General features: G+C 41.0%; 1 protein-coding gene across 7 annotated transcripts in view; it reads right to left on the bottom strand.

The window, feature by feature from the left end:
• Positions 1-24,486, bottom strand: part of SLC4A4 (solute carrier family 4 member 4) — a 368,998-nt gene that overhangs the window by 279,565 nt on the left and 64,947 nt on the right. For all 7 annotated transcript variants that reach the window (XM_055434873.2, XM_055434874.2, XM_088836384.1 and 4 more), the window contains one exon: positions 14,753-14,932. In XM_055434873.2, coding sequence (XP_055290848.2) covers positions 14,753-14,932 — 180 coding nt within the window. The remainder of the gene's footprint in view (positions 1-14,752; positions 14,933-24,486) is intronic.

Here is a 24,486-nt window from a genome sequence, read left to right as displayed (position 1 = left end):
TTTCCAGCATCCAGCACCATACTTAGTACACAGTAGGTCTTCAATAAACATCCTATATGAAGGGAATAAGGGACAGATGTATGAATGAGGTATCGCAGTCTTCCTGATACTGTTGTGGTCCTGGGGCTTACTGAGACTCTCTCTAGAGTTTCAGTACTGAATAGCTTTTCCATGACTTCACTTGTTAACAAGGAATAAAGATTAGAGGGCTAAGGATCTCCTAGAGCAGGGAAGCTGAGTAATATTTTATAGTAAAATCCCTTGAAAGCAAAATAGTTTCAAAACATGCAACCAAGATAAATTTAACAAACTTTAAAACTTAAAAAAATTTTAAAAAAATTAAAGAACAAATGATCGAATAACCAAGTGACAGATAACAGATTTTAATATGAAAAACAAGTTGACATTTCACCGAGAAAACGATCTGTATCCGCAGCAAAATCTTTCCGCACCACCCATTTCATTCAGTCAATTTTAGCTACTTTAGTGAAGTTTGTTTTATGTAGTTTCTCAAATAATAAATGTAATCACTTAGAAAATAAGTAATAAAAAGATACATAATATGACTTCTGATTCTAAGCTAAGATTTCCGGATTAACCATGTAGGACTTCAAGGGAGAAAAGGAAAGGCTACTTCATCTATTGTGCTTAAGTTCATCACCACTCCAGAGTGAAAGAAAAAGGAATCAATACTGGTAATATTACACAAGGTGAATTTGGATGTGAATAATGACTTTCAAATTTCATTCACTCTAGCTAGATGCTGTGAAAAAGCCTGATCTAACCTTTATCCTAATCACTCTAGCACAACGGCTAAGAACTTTGCCTGGAGTCAGACAGACGCCAATGTCCCAGCAATATCACTTGCCAACCATGGAATGTCAGGTGAGTCACTCACTTCTGCAAGCTTCAGGTCCCTAACCCTAAAAATAAGGACATTAACCTCAAGGGCTTTGATGAGGAAAACTAAGATTACAATTTTTAGGTACCTGCAGAGTACCTGTTGCAGAGACTGTGTCCAATAAATATTAATTGTTATTATTCTCAGCAACATTTTATCAACAAAATTCGTCACCTTCTACACAGATTTATTCACATTACTTCTGATAGCTCTCCTTTGTAAGATGAGTGTGACAGGACAGGTAGTCAGTCATATAAACAGACCAACCTGGAAAATCTGAGAGCTGCTCAGGCTCACCAACAACAATGACAAAATTAAGAGATTCCAGGTCTTCACTTCCTCTAAGTAGAAGATATTTTTTACCATTTATGGAGTAAATAATGGAACTAAAATATTCACTCACTAATATTTATTAAAATAAGTGTCAGTCACCTATCCCTTTCCATTAAGAAACATGCATTTCTCCAAGCACCACCCAGTCCACCTAAGCTTACATCACATTGGTCAGGACTAAGTTACATGGCTTAGTCCCTAGCCTCAAGGGACCCTGGGAAATCTACGTTTTCAGCTGCCACACTGCTGTCATGAACAAAATTGGCGTTTTGAGGAGAAAGAAGAAAAGGAGAATATATACTAGGCAGGCTACCAAGCAGAGTCTCCTAAAATGTACTTCTATGGTTGTTTCTTTCCTTTTGGTTTTTGCTTGTCTGGCCCCATCATGCAGCATGTGGGATCTTAGTTCCCTGACCAGATATCAAACCTGTGCTCCCTTCAGTGGAAGTGTGGACTATTAACCACTGGACTCCCAGGGAAGTCCCATATGGTTGTTTAACTACAGAAATATAATGACCACATTCTTTTCTTCTAAAGGGGGAAGGGATCTTTTGGTAGAAGCCCCTCAGATTGCTCACCCTCCATGCTGGTCCATTCCTGGGTGAAGAGGCAATGAAACCTCACCAGCTCCTCATTCCCCTTCCCTACCCTCCAGACACTCCTGTTGCTCCAAGGCTCAACTCAAATGCTCCTTTCTCTGTGATGCCTTTTCCTACTCCCCGTGTCAAACGTAGACATTTTCCTTGATGCCCTCATACCACCTCGTGTATAGCTCTACTATAGTAATTGTCATAGTCTCTGCGATTTGAATTGTGTCATTTTCTCCAATTTTCATTTCTGCAGGTCCAGTGCCCGGGTCTATGCCTGAAAAGAAAAAGTACTCCCTAAATATTTCTTTTGAACTATGATGTTGGAGAAGAGTCTTGAGAGTACCGGTCAATCCTAAAGGAAATCAACCCCGAATATTCATTGGAAAGACTGATGCTGAAACTCCAATACTTTGGCCACCTGATGTGAAGAGCCAGCTCATTAGAAAAGACCCTGATGATAGGAGAGATTGAGGGAAAGAGGAGAAGGCGATGACAGAGGACAAGATAGTTGGATCGCATCACTGACTCAACAGACTTTGAGCAAACTCCAGGAGATGGTGAAGGACAGAGAAGTCTGGGTGCTGCGGGCCATGGGGTCGCAAAGAGTCAGACACAACTGAGTGACTGAACAACAACCACAAAATATTTCTTGGATTGAATCAAAATGGATTAAGTTGAATTGACTTGCACTGCACTGCACTGAGACTCAGGGATCTGACTGCATCTCTCCTCTCACCCTGCTGTGGTGGCCCATGGGGTGTCTGCCCCAGAACCATGGAGGATGATGACAAGCTTACTAGCTTATGGTTCACACAAGTAGATCATGTCTAAATGAGATCATGCATTAGCTTGACTTTCTGGCCAAAAAGGAGAGTTCCAAAAAAAAAAAAAAGTTACACTAGCTTATTTCCTCTCAGGGGAACTATGGAGAAAGGAGTAAAAGTCACTGTTTACCAAACAAAAGGCTGAGAAAACACTTTTTCATTTAAGAATATGACAAATTAGTGAAAGTGACAAAAATAAATAAAAACCTACCACATACTCAAAAAAAATGTTGCACAACTGCCTAAAAACCAAACTGTAATTGTGAACGTGCTGGCATTTGGCACAGAGATCAGGATTTCAAGGAAGTGAGCCATTCTTTCATGAACAGGACTAAACTGAAATGTCACAAGAAGCTTTTGATTAAACTACAATTGTCACAGTATATAGGAATGAACTAACATATGGTGTTTTTAAAATAAACTACTAACCACATCCAGTGGTTTCAATTAAAGGATGGTTCATCGCTTACAAAAATTCCCCTAGATCCAGCTGTCTTCCAAAAAAGTCCCATTGCCTCACTGAATTTCCACTGTCATCAGGCAGATTACTAAGGGAGCAGTCTTGGATTAGATGTGAACACTCAGGGCAGCCTTTGTAGAAAGGACTTTCCCCCGGCTTTATCTCATGGCTGAACAAATCTTGGGGGTAATCTCCTATAAGGAACATAAGTTGAATTGTAGCTATCTTAAACGGCCTACCAGAAATCTTAGAGATTAACCAAAAGAATTTTTCAGAATGCTAAATATGGTTATTTATACCTTAGTGTTCTGGAATTAAAAAATAATAATAATAAACAAGTATTAAGAAAAGGTCTAGTAAGACCCAAGTTTCTGATAGAAGGAACATCTCTTAGGGAGGACTCCAAAACCAATACAAAGACATAATGTAAACAGAAGAATGAAAAGAAGCTAGAGAATCACCGTAATCATTTCATAATCATGGTAGAAAAACTATCCCTTGGGGGATTAAAGATAAGCAGGCAGAGGCCACTTGAACCTTGTCTGAGGACAGCCTTAGAGATCTGGTCCTGCTAAGAAATGTGGTTCTATTCCGAGGGGTGAGAAGCTAGCCTCTGCCACTCACCCAGTGATTTTTCTGTTCTTTGGTCTCACGATCTTTCTCAATAGTCAGGGCCCCTCCACAGTCTCTCTTTCTCAGAACCGGTCATCTCCTCTCTCTCTTTAGGCTTCCCTAGTGGCTCAGATGGTAAAGAATCTGCCTGCAATGCAGGAGACCAGGGTTCAATTCCTGGGTCGGCATTTAATCAATCAAGATCCCCTGGAGAAGGGAATGGCAACACACTCCAGTATTCCTGCATGGATAATTCTATGGTCAGAGGAGCCTGGTGGACTACGGTTCATGGACTGCAAAGAATCGGACACAACTGAGCGGCTAACACTTTTCTATCTCCTTACCTTCAGTGCCATTCATGTACTTTTTTACTGTGTTCTCCCCTCCCCACCCCACCCCCCGCACTGGCCAAAATGTGGAATTCAATGACATTTTTAAAAATCAATTGTTACTTAAAATAAATACAAGCTTCAGGTTGGTTTTTCTACTTACAGATTGCCCTTGATTGATCTCTATTTCATCCAAGCTAGTACGAGCCTTCTATTAAAATTCCCCATCTTCACACTTAAAGGCAGAACATTTTCCCCACCTGCCAGACAAGGAAAGCCTCTCTGTCACTTCTACTGTACACAAAAAATATGCAATGAGGATCCTGAAGTTTATCCCATTATATTCATCACTTAGGTGTCAGAAAGAATCATAAAACAATAGAATAAAAGGAGCTTAAAGAGAATGTGGCATAAACATTTTCCAGTCCATTTGATAGGGGGGAAAAATCTATAAACCTTCCAAGTTTGGTTTAAGCAAGCAAATAATAACTCAGGAAAAGTTTCCTTTAGCCACACACTTCTCACACACTTTAGAAAACGTTGATTAGCATTTGATCTAAATGAGTGGACAGTGGAATACCAGTTACCTACCTTCAGTTTTCATTAACCATAGTATCTTTTGTTCAAAATCTATATTTAAGAATTGGAGGAACAAGGGAGAATATTAGCCATCTCTGGGTGTGGACATCAATAAAAAAATAATCCAAAAATCTCTCTGAAATTTTTTGCTTGTTTGTTTCCTTGGTTTTTGTTCATTTGGGGAATTCAGCAATTTCACAAGAAATAACAAAGTCAAAGAACTGACCTAGGATTTTATAAGCTGTTCACGCATGTATTCTGGATACGAGACGAATTTGCAGTGAATTTCTAGTTACAGAAATTGCTATTCCCATGACTTGGTAACAGAAATCACCCTATTTTTTGCTGAAAACAACTTCAGTTTCGAACAAACACAGCCAGCTATACGGTCGGCATGTTTCCTGTAAAACTGCGTCCAAAAGTCACATTTTCCATTACACCTAAGTTATTCCTTCCCAAAACCTCGTAAATGAAGTAGAATCAATTAAATGTAATTTCTCTGTGGCCTCTGTGTTAAAATTTTGGTAACTGACAAAGGATAATTTTAATACAGATTGCTGGAACACAGTAACACCACTACCAAAAGTAACTCCTAAGGGTATTAAGTACATTCTGTTTTTTTTTTAAAAAAAAAAAAGGAATTTGGCTTAATTGGCAAACAGAAAAAGAATAAAAAATTTCAGGGACATTCTTGTTTCAAAACCATTACATCATAATTCTGAGAAGGATGTACAAAGGTCACCTAAGTTCATCTCTGCAGCAACATGGATTAATCTGTTTATCCATGATAAACATACATAAACAATTCTTAAAATTCTCCACGTAAGACACTCCAAAAACAGCCTCAGTGACATAAAGTTATCAATGAATCTCACTATCATAAGTAACTTCTTTTATATACTATCCTCACTCTGCAAAGTGGAATATGTACCCCAAATAGTCTTATACAGAGGGAAGCTTACTCCAATTCAACATGCTAACACAGTTCTTTAGTGAAATGCCATCTTAAATAACATTTTGCATTCTTGCACTGACATGCATATCTTCACACATTTTAATATTTTCTCATGAGAAAAAGTACATGCAGGGTAGCACTTTTTATTTCTGTTTTGAAAATATGAACAATTTTTATTTTTTATGTGCTAATTAGTCATTACAAAGCAAAGTTTCAGAACTATACAGCATGAGAAAAAATACTTTGCCTGGCCTTCTCTCTTTTTGTGTCACTATTATTCAACTCACTGTACTGCACAACTCCAGTGATTTTTATTTTAATCACATCTGAATAAGATTTAGGTTGGGAAAAATAGCATTTTTTTAAACTAAGGTAATTGTTAATATTAAACTTTTCAGTTTTTATTTTTGCAGACAGAGCAGGATATTTTAACCTAATTGATCATTTCTGGACATTTTATTTGTACATCCACTCAAAAGATATGCTACTTCAAAACATGACTCAAATTAAATATGAGATATTGCTCCTGCCAGTGGGGCTCAAATGATATGGTTGGAGAGACAACACACACCTGAATTAAAGAAATGAGTCAATACTCAAACCATCACAGGTCTAAGTATCAGAACATACTTGTAAAATAATGTAAAATACTTGCCACAGGAGTTCAAAAACTGGGAAAGTCATTATGTGCTGGTATAAATGCTCTCTTTAAAGCCCGCAGAAGCAGAGTAAAACCTACAATTTTCATTAAACTACTTAAAATATTGAAAACAGTAGAGGAAGCTCCATTACAGTCTTAATCTCTTTTTAAATGTCTAAGGAGCCCAAGTTAGGAAACTGTTTTCAGTAATGAGGAGCACTGGAAGGGTTTTATTATTATTATTATTACTATTTGTTTAATTAAGGAGAGACAAGATGAAAGTGACAGTTTAGCAACCTGGAAACCTTGTCAGAAATAACTCCCTTCTATTTCAAGTCAGACCCTAAAGGCAGAAAATCCAAAGAAGATAATGCCTTAGGAATGCAAAGGAAAAGGCAGACACAAGAGACACTTTGATGGAAAACCAACAGGACTCAGTGAGTGGCTGTCTATGGAAGAAGAAGAATACTTAAGAGTCAAAGATAACAAAGATTTTGATTATATAGGTAACAAAGATGACAGGGACTCCAAGCTCACCACACCTCTACAGAAACGTGATGAAAAGTCAAGTAACACTCCCCATCCATGGGAAAGTTATTAAAAGAACCCAACATTCCTGCTTCCAGATTGTAGTCATGGAAGAATTCCAGAGAATTTATTTATAGAGTATACCCATGGTCCCCGATGGTCCCTCATAGAAATTTCTGCATTAACAGTTCAAGTTCATAAAGTCCTGAATCTAAATCCCTGGAATTAAGAACCCATAGAGTCCTTCAAGAACTTTTTATATGAGAAAGTTCCTAAGTAGAATTACCATTTCAAGAAGATCCCTACCAATATCTTTCTTTTTTTAATCACACACATACTCACAAATACGCTCACACCCTCAAGATTCCTATCTTATAACCTTGAACCCAAACCACAGGATGTGTCCTGCCTTCTGCTGAGGAGCTAACGCCTGTGATCCACAGTTGTTTACACCCTCTTCGCTTCATTAAAGTATCCTTCACATCTGACATTCCACACGGGGCTCTGGTTTTCCCCATTTTCCACCCCAAGTCACAGTCTCTTTTTAGCCTGCGCACCCCAGCCCCTGGAGCACAGTGGAACCCTCTGAGGCCTCCAGAACTCATGAGTCACTATAAATAGCAACAACATCAACTCCCCCATGACACACGTAAACGCGCTATTCATAACATCTCACGGCAAGATAAAATGGAATAACTATTGTAATAGAACAGTCGGAGGCTACGAGAAATGACACTCTTCCATAGTGTGAAGGACTGCCACTTGGAGGCAGGCTCCCTATGAGGTTTACAGAGTTAACCTGTGCAAGAAGGTGAAAGCACCATGACACAGCCCTCCTGTACTCATCAACATCACAGAGGAAGAAACAGCAATTATGTGTACCACACAAAACACAACATTGTTGAGCCTGCCTCGTGCCACCAAAAACACAAGTATGCCAAACATTTTCCTCTCTGCACAGCACTGCCTTCAAGTTGCTGACTCGTCCCACCCAACTGCCCTTCTTAGCCAGATTGATTTCACTGAGAAACACAAAGAAAGAGGCAGAAAAGAGATCCTTCTCAGGAAAGAAGGGACAGCCCATTTGCCTGCAGGGGCTCAGAAGCGAAATTCCAACCACTGGCTGAATTCAAGGACACGCTTGGTAATAAGCAGTCACTCACTCTGCTGGCTGTCTTTTACACAAAATAGGAGCACGATCAGTATCACTTCTGCCTGGTGAACGTCTTGTTTCCTTGGTCCTTTCATGCTATGCAGCATCCAGGCTGCACCACCAGCAAGTTATTAATAAGAGACTGAATTTAAGTTAGATCTCCTGAAGATGCCATTGGGATCCGGGAGTCAAGCTGACAGCCAAAGCAAAGGAAAAGCTAGTGGGCACTGAGAGTACAAAAGGCAGAAGAGCTTAAAGAAGTCATCTCTGCCAAGTTTTAGTCTGACGCTTTGGCATTACCTGTGTACAGTGAATGGGAAAAGATGAGCTTGAAGAAAGTGTTCAGAATAACTCAAAATAATAATTGCTAAGAATTGATGCTTTTGAACTATGGTGTTGGAGAAGACTCTTGAGAGTCCCTTGGACTGCAAGGAGATCCAACCAGTCCATTCTAAAGGAGCTCAGTCCTGGGTGTTCATTGGGAGGACTGATAAAGCTAAAGCTCCAATACTTTGGCCACCTCATGCAAAGAGTTGACTCATTGGAAAAGACTCTGATGCTGGGAGGGATTGGGGGCAGGAGGAGAAGGGGATGACAGAGAATGAGATGGCTGGATGGCATCACCGACTCGATGAACATGAGTTTGAGTGAACTCCGGGAGTTGGTGATAGACAGGGAGACCTGGCATGCTGTGATTCATGGGGTCACAAAGAGTTGGACATGACTGAGCGACTGAACTGAACTGAACCAGATACACTGCTCATTTAACACTCAGAGCACTATGGATTAACTTCTATCACTACTCCCTGTTTACAGGAGAGGAAGGTGGAGTACTGAGAGCTTAACTACTTGCCAAGATCACACTGCTGGTATGAGCTGGTATTCGAACTCTGTCTAGCTCAAAAGTTCTCCTAACTGCCATGATCCACTGCCTTTTCAGTAAAATTCCATCACAAGTGACCCTTTTGAAAAGGCCAACTTTTAGGTTTTCAATTATTTTTTAATACAAAAAGCCTTTGTTTCAGACCTAAAGATAAAGTACATCCTCCTACATATATAGGATGAAAAATAGGGGGATGAAAAAGACAGTGTATTTCCTTTGTGTCTTATTTCTTAACAGGGACAGAATCTACTCCTTTCATGCACATTTCAGACTTCCTTTTCTCCTGCATACTGGTTCACTGGGGGGATACACAAATGGCACACAGAAAATTGTAAGAATCTTAAATATTGGTATTCAAGGCCTCACCTGAAAACATGTAAGAATCAAGAAAAATTAGAAATGCACCCAGAAGAATGAACTCAGGTTGGGGGAGGGCACAGCGGTCCATTTCTCTGCTTCAGTTTCCTGGCTATAACTGGATCACTCACGGGCATCCATTGTTCCAGGCTCACAGAACAATGCTCACTAGCATAAATCCATCAGTCCTGGTACTCATCCAAAGAGCTAAAAAAGACTACCACACGACTGAATGAACGTCTGTGTGTGTATACCTAGCGACAAGATCCCACCATGGGCAAGACATATGTGTGAGAGGCAGTTAGCACCTCCCAGCACCGAGGCATGTGTGAGCTTGTCAAGAGATAGCTTACACATCAGACCAAAATGCTGAACAGGATGTTCTGCTTGTAGCTCTGCTTGCTACCATCTTATACATCTTCAGAGTCTCTGCAGGCACAGAGCGGCCTGTGAGTCCCCCATGAGCACCCCAGGACACTAACAAAATGTGACGCGCAGAGGTCACTCCGTCGATGGTAGGAGTTTAGCTCGTCTAGGACCACCTCCCCATCCAGAATGGGCAACCCTTGGAGGACGGCAGTTGCTAACTTAGGGGGGAAAAAAAAGTGCACGGTGGGGGAGGCAAAGGGTTATTTTTAAGAAAGAGCACAATCGAGCTTTTCTCTCCACCACCCACTCCACACCACCTCCTCGTTCCCTTGTCTCTCCTCCTGCCTGCTCTTCCACTTCACTTGTCTTCCCCAGCCTCCCGCCCCATCCCTCGTGCCCCACACTTCTCACATGCATTTTCTTCTCTGTGTCCCAAGGTGGATACCAGCTCAAAGGCCACACTGAGAAAAACAGCTGTGTGAGGCCCCAGAGCTGCTGCTGGGCTTGGGGGTGGGAAAAGGGAACAGAGACAAAGAAGCTGGCTAGCTTTCTCCTCAAAGCTCCCAATGCCTAAGATTCAAAACATGCATCCACTTTTTAGAAGCCCTCTCTTGACACCAGAGCCACAGGGAAGAGAAATAAGCTTCTGTGTTCTAAGCTAAATGAACCCATTAATTATGTCATCTTCCTGAGGTGCCTCAATACCGAAAGATATTTGGCTTATGTCTTATTACAAATGTCCTTTCCTACTTGTTCTACGCCTCCTTAATATGGTTTGCAAAGCTGAGTCGCCTGAGCTCTTGTGTGGACTAGTGCGCATTTTTAAATGTAAGTGATAAATCCATGTGCTCTGCAGATGGACTTTCAACAGCTATGGGTGACCAGCAACTCAAAACCCTTGGGAGTTGTGTGCCCAGACCAAAGTAGTGCTTTAGCAATAGCTGAAATAATGAGACACTTTCCAAAGTGGGGTAATTAAAAATCAGGGCCAACTTTAACATGGCAAGAGAAAAAGGCAGAGCAGGAAATAGGAAGATCACGTATGAGGATTACAAACTAGAAAATCACTTGGATCTTTATCTATAAAGTGGAAAAGAGTGAGACCAATAGAAGCAATGCCTATGTCTTCCTCTGTAGTAAACCATCAAGTCAGCTGTTCCTCAATAAGCATCTATTAAGTACATACATCAGAAAAGGCAATGGCACCCCACTCCAGTACTCTTGCCTGGAAAATCCCATGGACAGAGGAGCCTGGTGGGATGCAGTCCATGGGGTCTCTAGGAGTCAGACATGACTGAGCGACTTCACCTTCACTTTTCACTTTTATGCATTGAAGAAGGAAATGGCAACCCACTTCATTGTTCCTGCCTGGAGAATCCCAGGGACAGGGGAGCCTGGTGGGCTGCCGTCTATGGGGTCGCACAGAGTCAGACACGACTGAAGCGACTTAGCAGCAGTAGCAGCAGCAGCAAGCACATACATTGGGCTTCCCAGGTGGCACTAGTAGTAAAGAACCCACCTGCCAATGCAGGAGCCCTAAGAACCTCAGGTTTGATCCCTGGGTAGGGAAGATCCCCTGGGGAAGGGCATGACAACCCACTCCAGTATTCTTGCCTGGAGAATTCCATGGACAGAGGAGCCTGGTGGTCTCCAGTCCATAGGGTCGCATAGAGTCAGACATGACTGAATTGACTTAGCATGCACACACACACATACTATGTACCAGGCACTGTGCTAGGTGCCAGAGATAACATAGGTGAACAAGACAAACCTGATCCCAGCTCTCAGGGAGCTTACGCTGTCCCATCAGCACAAGACAAAACTGTAGGTTTTCTTACTAACTGTAGGTTAGTAAAATCCCAAAGTGAAACATGTATTATGAAGGAAAGGGATGAAAACTGTGGAAGACCAACACTGGAGAAGCTATCAATACATCAGATAGACTATCAGGACAAAGCATCTCTCTCTGAAGAGACAACACTTTGAAGCCGGAACATAAAGGCAGAGAAAAGCTAACCAGGGCAAGAATGAGGGACCATTCCAGAAAGACAGGATTGCACAAGCAAAGGTCCTGAGGCAGGAAAGGTTTGGACACCACTGAAAAATCAGTGTGGCTGAATTAAAGTGAACAAGGAGCAAGTAATGCAAAGGACTCTGGTGAGACACAGTGGGCCCTGAGGCTTGACCGGGATTTCACTCCAAAGAGGGAATGGTATGACCCAATTTGCACTTCGTGAAAATCATTACTCCCTCTGTGTGGGAAAAGATATGAAAGAAGAGGCTGTTCCAGTTGTCTTCAGCAAGAGAGTAGGATTCCCTGGATCAGAATATGGCAGTCACATCAAAAAACAATAGACAGATTCAGATGTATTTTAGACGTAGAACCAACAAATGTTATTGACATATTGCAGATGAAGGTGACAGGAAGGAAAAAATCAGAGATGATTCTCATCAAGGGGATCTATTTCCAGGTGGGTTTTTTCAGTAGTGATAAGCATCACCTGCTATAACGCCAGGTCCATGCAAGAATCTGGTCTACAGGGCCTGGCATGTCTGTAGACATAAGTTACTTAAAAACCACAGATCTAAGAACAAGAGAAACTTTTGTCTTCACATTGGCGCCAGAGCCCTATAGTTTCCCTGAAATCACAGGCTTAAATGTCCCTTTTCATCTGAGTGCAACGATTTTTAAGTAGAACTGCACCAGATAAACCAGCTACCAACCCACCTAGTCTCCATGATAAGCAATGGAGAAAATACAGTAATTTCTTTGAGGATCTTCATGTCAAGTTGGATGACTCATGTCAAATATGTCCCAGGCATATGACAGAATAACTTACTAACGAGCAGAAAATAACTAACTGTTAAATACAAGTTTATCAATCATTTCTTTGTTATCATTGTCCTTAACAATGATGTCTCCGTAGGATCGCTTCAGAAACCAAGTATACAAGCCAATCCAGTACTCCCCAAGGAGGAGACCTCTAAGGGTAAAGAGCATGAACTGCCTTCGGTCTTCTACATGCTCTACTCAAACTGGTCTCCAGAGACCACAGGAAGTGACAGCAATCCATGGAAGACAGAGATTCAGTCTCAGTGCCCTTCTGACCTGTTCATTCCCTATTACCTACTTGAGTATTACTGGCATAGTTTCCACTGCCCTTCCTAAAAAGCTATTACATAATTACCATCTCAAAATCCTGTGGCCCATTTGTATAAGTGAGCAAATCTTTCCCTTTTGGTATTTATAGAGATGATGCACTCTTGTTCTTAAATTGCAGAATGAGAGATGATGAGACAGACAGACAGACAGACACACACACACACACACACACACACTGGAGACAGCACCTCTGATTCTGGCTCAGGTCTTGCCAAAACATATAGCAAATTGAGATAAGCTAGTAATTTATTTGGAAAGAAATGTTATCTTTTGTTCCTCCAGACTATTAACTGTGACCTTTTTTGTCTGCATTTCAAGGACTTTGCTTGAAACAGACCCCATTTTTTTTAGTCAACATACAAACAATGCCTTTCAGGAAGGCTCTCCCCCAGTGTTCCAGTGAAAAGCATGGAACTCCTGCTTCCTATCTTCTGGTCCCATGTAAGTCTTACATTTACTCCAACACTTCAAACTTTTAATTCAGAGGTCCACCCCCGAACTGTCCTCAAAACATTCCTCTTTGATTCGGTGGTCCAGCTGATGGTTCCTCTCCACATAAGTACCTCTCTAGCTGCTAAGCCACCTGCTCAGCTCTAGTAGACAGACTACAAAAAAAAAAATTCACAGATTCGCATCACTACACTTCACACCCTCATATTTAACTCTGTAAACTCACTTTCAACAGTTCTGAGCTGTTAATTCTAATTTAGCCTTTCTTCACCTACAAAGACTGAACTGGATCTTGATCTCTGCCACCCATGATGGATTTTATTGCAGGTTCTGGATTTCTGCAACTGTAGCAAAGAGACGAAGAACTGGGCTCAGCTGCCAACATGAAAAGCTGTCACTATGTAACTCATGTTGGGGAATCTTCCCAAACTGGCATATGTTTCTGCTGCTTTTCGCTTCTACTGCATATATTTATTCTCACTCTAGCCACAAAACTGCCCAGATAGCCCAATGTTCTCCATATCAAAAGAAACCAAAGCAACAGACACATAAACCCAAGCACACATCCATCCGCTTGAATCCAAGGATGTGCTTTGACCTCCTGCTATTCTGTTCCAAATAACACCTCTATCCAAAGGCTGATGGCTAATCGTTTCAACATTTTCAGAGCTGTGTCACTCTAAATGACCCTCTGATTTTCAGGACGTTTTCTCACTATTCTTTTTTAAATCAACCTGGCTAAATGTAACGTATAATCCTAAAATTGTCATGTAAATATGTATGCATGTATATGAGGAGGGCATGACAACCCAGTCCAGTATTCTTCCCTGGAGAATCCCCATGGACAGAGGAGCCTGGTGGGCTACAATCTGTGGGGTTACAAAGAGTTGGACAAAACTGAGTGGCCAAGGACAGCATAGTACGTGTGTGTGTGTATATATACATATATATATATATACATATATATGTGTATATATAGTCAAAAAGTTCATTTGTGTTTTTTCATAAGATGTTATGGATTCTACTTTGTTGTTATTTACTGGCCCAGTAATGTTCAACTCTCTTGCGAGCCCACAGATTGGGATTTTTCAGGCAAGGATACTGGAGTGAGCTGCCATTTCCTTTCTCCAAGGGATCTTCCTGACCTAGGAATTGAAGCTGTGTCTCCTGCCTCATAGAAGGATCCTTTACCACTGAGCCACCAGAGAAGCCCCTATGGATTATACATATATATATAGAATCCTCATCTTGACCTAATTCTTAATAGAACCTACTTCTAAGCAGAAACAATCCAAAAATTTCTTGAAAAATTTCCCAGTTACTGCTGATAACTGCAGTTAAATACCATCTATAATACTTTGTCCTACTTCACTAATGGAAACATAAGATTCTAAATGCCTAAACACTGTCAGATCTCTTCTGACCAGCTCAGAATTTTACCAGGTCTCCTCCTAGACCAACCTACAGGGACAAGAAAAGCATCATCTCCAGAGACATGATGCTTAGGAGGCAAGCATCCCAGCATTGCTGCATCCCTCTCCATTCGCCCTAAGATCTTCAAACGTGTCTTTCCCAAAGCCATGGGAGGGAGGCAGGGAGAGGCGCCAGCACCCAGGGGGAACTCACTGAGAGGCTTCAGGATGCTGCTGCTGGACTCATCCGCATTCTCCACATCTGACTTGTCAGAATAGTTCTCAGAGATTCTCTCCTTTTCCTTCTTTTCTCGGTGGCCTGTCTTTCTCTTGTGACGTCTCCTTCTCCGGTAGCTCTTTGGCACATGGACCCCAATGTAGATGGTGTGGTGGCCTGAGAAAAGAACACAAATCACCTGTCATTTGAAACCACAGTCTCGGCTGCATAGAAATAACACAAGACCCAGAGGTCAGAAAAAAACAAAAGTCCATAAATTCAACATTACCATTTCACATTTGACAAACTGAAAGAATAAAATCGCCTTCCAATTTTCATTGAACTAGACTGTAATTCAACCTGTTGGCTGGCACCAGGATTCAGTGAGGGTGTGCTCTAATTCTATCCAGATAGACTTTTTGTTTAGGCAAGTCAAAGGATATTGAACTAGAAATCAGGAATCCTTGATTCTGGTCAAACCTCTGCCATCAATGAACTATCTGACCTTGAGCATCTCCCTTAACCATTCTGGGCCTCAGTTTCTTCACTTATATAATGAAGGTCTTAAACTGGGTAATCCTTAAGAGTCTTCTCCAGTGCCAACTTTCCTGGAGCCTGTGATTATACTGAATAGTGATGAAAAAAGGAGTTACTGGAAAAGGTGGGGAAAAGACCCAATTCAAAGTTTAAAAAGTCATTCTGCGGGTATAAGGCTTTACACTAAAACTTTTTTTACCCAATCAGCAGAATAGAGACATAGAACTGGGACAAACTAAGAAAAAATAAGACATACTTAGAGAGAAAATTTTAGAAATACTCAAATGTTCACACTAGGAAACAGCTAAAATGAATGTCAGCTACAGTGCCATTCTCATTTTCCTTTTTTCATTTGCAAAAGTTTCTAAAAACTGGTTGTTGCTGTGATAAAAATAAACCCAGCCCAGTAAAGATTGCCTTGAAGAGAAGGGCATGAGGAAAAAAGATTGTGAAATGCTTTTAGTTCTCAAGATGGAAGGAAATGCAATACTGACAAGTGGTATTATTTTTACGAAATCTGATAAGACAGAAAAAAAGGAACTCAAAGTTCTACATCTTTTTTTCTATTGGAAAACTTTTCCTTTCACTTTATATGCACTCTAACTTCTGAATGTGGGAACCACCATTTAGGAAGTAATGTGAAAACTTCTTTTCTTTTTGAATTGCAAATGGGAATTGCAAAAGAGATGAGATTATCTAGGGATTTCCTCCACATTCTGGAATTATTCCTAATGACCACTGTATAGCACCAAAGACAATAAATATCACACACTCACATGCAAGACACATACATGCAAATGTCTGATGAAAATACCATGAATTCCTTTCCACTGTCATTCACCAGACATATCTAAAAACACTGTAATTCACAGGGGTGTTCCCTTAAACTGGAAGGATTAAAACAATTACATCAAGAAAGATGTTCCAACTAAGAATGCAGAACCCCATGTGAATGAATAAGCAGTCCAAAAAAAAAAAAAATCTGATACTTGGAATGAAGTTTGAGGCATCTATATAAAACATGAAGTCCCTGCCCCAACACATACACAGACACACAAACACCCAGACACACACGCCAACTCAACTACTAAAAAGCACAGTGAATTTCCCCCCACAGAATGTTGTGCCAGTGAGAAATTTATCATGTCTAACCATTTACAAGCAAATTGTTCTCATGGGAAAGCTATATTATACTAGGAAGTAGGAAATGTCTAAAAAACAATGTGAATTAAGAAACAGTGTCAATTGTTTCCTGCGCTCCAGTTATTGAGGGAGTCCTGAAGCTTTCTCTCAAGTTACACAATATATGTAAGCAAAGTATCCAGTTTCTTTAGTAAATCAAACACTGAAAGCTTGGTTACCTTGGGTCAGGAAATAGGAAAACATTAAGAAGTCAAAGAAAAAATTTTAACCTGTCACATTAACTATTTTCTTATTAAAAAATGGTAACTAAACAAAAAAAAAACAGTAATTAAACTAAGAGTCCAATTGATGTCATATGTAAAGATTTTTTTAAATATCTTTAGCCAAATCTGCATATCATTTAAAAGACAGTCTGTGTGCATGCTAAGTCACTTCAGTCATGTCCTATTCTTTGTGACCTTATGGATTGTAGCCCACCAGGCTCCTCTGTCCATGGGATTCTCCAGGCAAGAATACTGGAATGCGTTGCCATGCCTTCCTCCAGGGGATCTTCCAGACCCAGGGATCAAACCCACGTCTCTTATGTCTCCTGCATTGGCAGGCAGGCTCTTTACCACTAGTGCCACCCGGGAAGCCCAAAAGACAGTTTATATGGGCTGATAAGATTTTAAGGTAAGATTTCTAGCTATCAAGTGTTGTTGTCAACCCAACAAAAGAATCAGCATGATGCAGAGTGAGCTTTCAAAGCCCAGGAGAGAAATGTACCTTACCCTCTGGAACCTAATTGGAGTTGTCATCACCACAGAAATGGCACCGTTTTATTTACACTGCAATCCTAGGCCTCATGGCTGCCTTATGAATTAGATTCAGCTGATCCCCATCTCCTCCAGCTCCTCCTTCAGATACTCCACCCAACCACAGGTGGGGGAACTTTTGGACACATTGCTGCCCCATGGAGCCCAAGTACCAACCACAAAGACGGTTCCTTTTAAGACATTTCCAATTTCAGACATTTTTATCAGCTTTATTAAGGTACAGTTCTTCACATGCCATAAAATTCACTCAAGAGTTTATCTTTCTACTTTAATCTCTGACATGCTGGAGATTTTTCTGGAGTAAAAACTAGTATTTTATAAAGTAAAAGAAAAGAAAAAGAGAGTATACATTGAATGATTTTTAGCATATTTACAGAGAGTTGTGCAACCATCACCATAATCCAATTTCAGAACCTGGCTACCAATCAACAAAGATCCCTCATGCTCATCCACAATCACTCTCTGTTCCCACTCCCATCCCTTACTACCTCTCAGGCATCTTTTAGGCTGTCAGTGATGGGCTCCAGGAAGCTACAATTCTCTGGTACTCACATGCTATGAACTTTGGTGGGACCACTTACAGCACAGTAGAACAGAATATGCTTTGGGTAAGGAAGCTCTCTCCTTCCAAGAGTGGCCAGAGGAAAACATCACTGAGCTGAGTAATTCAAAAGCAAAGCATCAGGAAACTCAAACAGAGGCTCTGTATCAACCAAAACGGTGGGGTGGGGAGGGAGATGAGAGGGAGTTTCAAAAGGGAGGGGATATATGTACACCTATGACTGAGTCATGTTGAAGTTTGACAGAAAACAGCAAAATTCTGTAAAGCAATTATCCTTCAATAAAAAATAAATAAATTTTTTCTAAAAAGGCAAAGCATCCTCCTTTTCCTCTCAGACATTACTAGTAACTAAATTTTCTTTTTCTGTCTTTGTTCAGATAAAGGAAAAGGCATAGAGTCCCAAGGTTACGGTTAAACAAACCTTTAGGACCCAAGGAACAGTGTCTTTGTTTCAGCAATTACTTCTCAACCTCTTTTCATCCCAGCTTCTTTGCCCACCAGAAGAGAGGAAGGCAGCATCACATTGGTGAGTAGGGGAAAGGCACGCTTTCTCAAAATGATGACCAAATATTTTATAAGCTGTATATGCCAAGTACCAAACATACCAAAAGTAAAGTGAGCTGGAATGAAAGCATTCTTACCACCCCCACAAAATACCTGTCTTTAGGATCAACAGAAACAGCGTTACTGATTTTTTTAACACTATTACTGATAAGAATATCATAGTTGATTTCAATATCTATTTTCATTAAAATATCTTTACCTGTTTCAGAGATATGCCATGAAGACTGATGACTCTTTTTAAAATTATAACTCACCAAATGACAGCAAGCTCTTAGGAAAGCCATAGAGGTGGAGGATATAGTATTATTTTAAGTGTAAAATGAAAAGGGGAAACTTGATAGACAAGCCTTCCAATTCAGCAAGAGTCTACAAAACAGTAAGATGCTCGGAGAATCAGGGATAAGTACCTGTTTAACTTACAAGGGAATAAGTTTTAGGCTCAAAAAAAAAATTCTCCCCTAGTGAGCCAAAGTCTCTCAGTCATGTCCAACTCTTTGCAACCCGACAGTATAGTCCATGGAATTCTCCAGGCCAGGATACTGGGGTAGCCTTTCCCTTCTCCAGGGGATCTTCCCAACCCAGAGATTGAACTCGGGTCTCTTGCATTGCAGGCGGATTCTTTACTAGCTGAGCCACCATGGAAGCCCAAGAATACTGCAGTGGATAGCCTATCCCTTCTCTGGCGGATCTTCCCGACCCAGCGATCGAACTGGGATCTCTGGCATTGCAGGTGGATTCTTTACCAGTTTAGCTACCAAATGTCAGTAAAGACTGCTTCCAAAGATAATGTAAAAAGAAGAAAGAGCAAAAAAATTTAATAGCTATAATTCATAAGGAAATGGTGACTGGTTTAAATGTTATTAAAATTAAGGTTACATTCTTGCTACTCAAAATTTTGTAGCATAAAACTACTGGAATCTACATTGGACAGTGTTCACTTAGGTGTGAGTCAAAGGGTATTCAGTCCTAGATTTGGCAGGGCCTCAGTATCATGCATTCAAATAAATACCCTGCATACCTTTCTGTGACAGATGGTGCAAGTTCTCAACAAACTCTAAATATCTTGGGAATATCTCACAATCCAACCACAGCCAGTACTCCTGGGAAGAAAAATAGCTTTTCTGGTTATCTCTGGCCTTCGGAAATTATCACCAGGTGATCCATGTTTCTTCCCATCTTCACATGCTCCACCTCAGGGGAAAGCAGAAGTCCTGAGATGCTGCCGTGTCCACTTCTCCCAGTTCCTAAAGCATTCTACACTAACGCCCTTGAGAGCTGCTACTGTGATTTGAGGCCACCAGAGAACTCTACACTTAGTAACTGTAGTCATTTAAGTGAAAGAGGCTTCCACAGATACCCACTTCACTACCAAAGATAATTTAGGACTTTGAAGAACGAAACCCATCAAGTGAGTCAAGCTAGAATTTCTGTAGAGAACTGAGTGGTTAACAATATATGCCTCTATGCAACACGGATCATTAGCTCCTTTAGGAAACATGAATGAGTGAGTGAAAGTCGCTCAGTCGTGCCGACGCTTTGCGACTCCATGGACTATACAGTCCAGGCCAGAATACTGGAGTGGGTAGCCTTTCCCTTCTCCAGGGGATCTTCCCAACCCAGGAATCGAACCCAGATCTCCCACATTGCAGGCAGATTCTTTACCAGCTGAGTCACTAGGGAAGCCCTTAGGAAACATGGTGCTATGTTTATATACATACAGATGACAGAAGCCACTTATGGAATTCTTACAAATGAGCCAGGCTGTGGCTCGGCCTCCTCTATGACCTCATGCCATCCTCACCACTGCACGAAGTACGTGAACGACAGAGGATGAGATGGTTAGACAGCATCACCGACTCAATGGACGTGAATTTGAGCAAACTCTCAGTGACTGTGGAGGACAGAGGAGCCTGGCAGGCTACAGTCCATGGGGTAGCAAGAGTTGGACACAACTTAGCGACTGAACAACAACATCACCATTGTACAGGCAAAGAAACCAAGATTCAGGGAAGTCAAGGATACTGTCACCAGCTAACTCATAAAATTCTACAAAAAAGGGACTTTCCTAATTGTCCGATGGTTAAGACTCTGAGCTCTCAATGCAGGGAGCCGAGGTTCAACCTCTGGTCAGCGAAATAAGATCCTGCTTGCTGCAAAGCATGAACAACAACAAAAAAAATAATTAATTTTAAAAAAAGATATTAATCTCTTTTTAAAAATCCCTCAGGAGAACTATCTCCCAGGTCTCAACATTAAAAATAGTGAGTGCTTCATCATTGCTTTGGTGGCGCTTTGTGTTTTTAGGGGGCTTTTTTGTGATAGACACTATATTTATACTATCTTATAAATGATGTTTCCTTCCTCATGTTGACAGCTACAAATAGAAGAGACAAATCTCAGTCCAACCTGCAATGGGTAGACAGTTTTGTGACGTGCATTTTAAACACTAACCTCACTCTTCCAACTTTTCAATGGTTATTTCCCCTTCACGTTGAAACATTTTAGAATAAGGCAGTGTATAAATATTTTTTGAAACCTGAGATGTCAGTACCAGGGGTAGAGGCTGGGGTGGCTGTGGGAAATGTAGATTTCTAGCCAGAGAGTTAAGGGTCCTTGGTGGTCCTTTAAGTACATCGAAATCTACAAGTCTAAATCTTTGTCCAGAAATCTACCTTCCCCCAAGGCCACCCCACCCCCCGCCAGCCCCAGGCTCCTACAGAACATCACTAAGTAAATTCTGAGGGATGTTCCCAATTTGATTTTAATCCACATCGTTCCTCTTTCTATAATCAATGAGATTTCTGTTCTCTCTGGTTCAAAGCAAAGATTCTACAACACTTGGGACTTTACATCGTTCTTTCAGAACTAATCAGCAATATTCCCCAAACGTAAGTTAAAGACTGCCTTCCTTGGCTTATCTAAAATAACCTGGTCTTATGCCAAAGTGCCTGAAACTTGTTGTAGCTATTGCCAAGAAGGATATAGGGGAAGGAGACAAATTAAAGAGAGATTTATTATTTTTTTAATTATGAAAAGAAAAATGTTGGAAGAGGAGGCAGAGACCCTGGATGTGGGATAGATTGTCTAAAAGATGCTGGAAAGACTTTATTTCTTGTACCAAAATGAATCTCAAAGGTACTTTGGAAACCTTACAGAGAATCATAGTATCAAGTCCAAATGCCAGAGAGGTTGTGTGTTTGGCACTTTACATAATAAGAAACGGATCAGTCTGTAGAATCCTAAATACTTTAATAAAGGAAATACAAGTAACTCGTTAGTGCTTTACCCACAGACCCATAAGAGTGTCCATAACCAGTTCTATTAAAATATAATCAATGCAACATTGCTAATTTACTTCGGCATAAATACCAGTTCATGAAAAGAAAACTCACTTTGAAAGGCATGTTATAATTTTGCATTTAACAGGGGGTAAGTCAGCCCCTTTGGTTAGATGTTTGCTTGACAGTCCACAAAACAGATCCCACTACTCTAGACAAGGGATCATTTCTATTCCTATATTTTGGATAGGGCCAACTTTTCACACAGGAAAAAAAAAAAATAATGCACGTGTTTCATAATAGATTATTGCATGCTACATATGTAATTTATTTACAGACCATTCTGAGTGCTGATTAGTAATCTATTTTAATATTAATGCTACCAATTACACTTAGGAGCAGGCATGCAAGCGAATAAGTAGTAAAAGTGATGAAAAACAGGGAAATACTTTTCTCCTCACTGAATGACATGGGACTTTTGTTCACTGAAAACCTCCCAGAAATTCTTAAGGCAACTTGAGGTTCCCAAGCAAGACTGATAAGAAATCTCAGCTTGCTACCTGGTATTTACTGAGCAGAGTACTTTTAATATTTAATATTTGATGATGAAAATGATAACAATCTCGAGGCAAAACAAACAGCACAAGGAAAAGGTCTCAAAGGGGAGTTGAGCTGCTGGTAACTTAGCTAAACTCTTGTCTTAAAGAACAAGCTAAAGCTCAGAAAACTTTGCACCTGCTTTACAAGTGCTCATTTTTAGAAAAGTAGTTCTAATCATAGTCTTTAGGTAGGTGGGCTACAGTCCATGGGGTTGCAGTCGGACACATCTGAGCAAAGGTGAGGAACCGATGACCACACACTGAAGTTACACTTTCATTACAGCTTCCATTACTAATAGCTGATAACCGAGGCTAAAGCTGACCCACACTGTATAAAATCTGAATGAGTGAATATTTTTAAAGAAACACAGCTTTCTTATATTTAGTGATCATCCATTATTTGAATATATCTAGGCCACAACGACAACTTAAAGGCACCACGGGAGCCAACCTTGATGAGTAAATAGGACTAAAAATCATGTTATCTTTTATAAACTGCAGCTCCTGAAGTGCTTCACAATCTCTAAGAAACTGCTTCTCCAAAGTAATTTTAACTCTGCTCTAGCAAAGCCTCTTTTGGCACGAGTGGTAGAGAATCTGCCTGCCAACACAGGGGATGTAACAGACTAGGGTTCTATCCCTAGGTGGGGAAGATGTCCTGGAGAAGAGAATGGCAACCCACTCTAGTATTCTTGCCTGGAGAATCCCATGGACAGAGGAGCTTTGTGGGCTAGGCCGTCCATGGGGTCACAAAGAGTCGGACATGACAGAAGCTACTTAGTATACACGTACATAGTTTTAAAGTATAATCTATATTTATACCTGTATCTATATATATTTATGGGATTTTCCTGGTGGCTCAGACAATAAAGAAGCCACCTGTAATGCGAGAGACCTGGGTTCAACGCCTGGATTGGGAAGATCCCCTGGAGAAGGGAACGGCTACCCATTCCAGTCTTCTTGCCTAGAGAATTTCATGGACAGAGGAGCTTGGCAGGCTACAGTCCATGGGGTGACAAAGAGTCAGACATGACTGAGCAGCTAACATTTTTTAACACATTTATATTGAGACATATATATATATAAAATCTCTACATAGAGAGATAAAGAGCTAAGTATCATTTTTATGGACAATCCAAATCCAATATGTCAATAAAACATCCTCCATTGTATATAGTGCACAAAGATACACAGAAAATGCTGCTCTTATCTCTCCCTCCTATTTCCAAAGGGGGGAAAGAAAGCCCTATTTCTCTTCCTTCCCACCCACCTTGAGCCCTGATAATAACTTGTGAACACCCTCTGTTCTCCAGAGAAGTTACTCCAGAGCACTCCCCCAGAGTACTCCCCCTGGGCAAGACAAAAGAGCCAACTTTAAATCAAGGCTCCTGGAGAAGGAAATGGCAACCCACTTCAGTATTCTTGCCTGGAAAATCCCATGGACAGAGGAGCCTGGTGGGCTGCAATCCATGGGGTCACAAAGAGTCAGACACGACTGAGTGACTTCACTTTCACTTTTTTTTTTTTAATTTATTTTATTGGAGGCAAATTACCTTACATTAATATATTGGTTGGTTTTGCCATACATTGACATGAATCCGCCCCAGGTGTACATGTGTTCCCTCTCTTGAACCCCCCTCCCACCTCCCGCTTCCCCATATCCTCCCTCCAGGTCATCCCCGTGCACCAGCCCCAAGCATCCTGTATCATGTGTCGAACCTGGACTGATCACTTATGATAATATACATGCTACAATGCCGTTCTCCCCAATCATCCCACCCTCACCCTCTCCCACAGAGTCCCAAAGACTGTTCTATTTCACTTTTAAATCCAGGCTAACTCACCCCTCAGTTAGGTGTCTAGTCATTATGCAGAGTTTAACTGTGCAGCAGAGGCAATACACAGCAGGATCCAGTGTCAGGTCATCACCACCCTGCTGCAGGAGGGTCTCCCCGGAGCTTTCACACTGTGGGTGCCAACCCCCAGGGCTCAGGCCTGTCATCCTTTTTACTTGACAGCATAGAGGAGAGTGGTTTCAAAAGATCTGGAAGGTCAGAGCCAGCCAGGGCAGTGCAAAGAGGAGCCACCTAACAGGAGGAGATGAACCCTTGACTCCTCCTGACACCCCAGAACCCTGAAAGAGCTGGAGAATTTTAATGTGCAATACACATGCAGTCAGACAAAATCCACCTGTGAGCCAAACACAGAGAACTGACAGTTTCCATTATCTCTC

The sequence above is a fragment of the Moschus berezovskii genome, chromosome 5 (genome assembly GCF_049115385.1).
Source record: "Moschus berezovskii isolate FMDL1 chromosome 5, NW_MosBer_1.0, whole genome shotgun sequence".
NCBI lineage: Eukaryota > Metazoa > Chordata > Mammalia > Artiodactyla > Moschidae > Moschus > Moschus berezovskii.
This window is presented reverse-complemented; position numbering and strand designations above follow the sequence as displayed.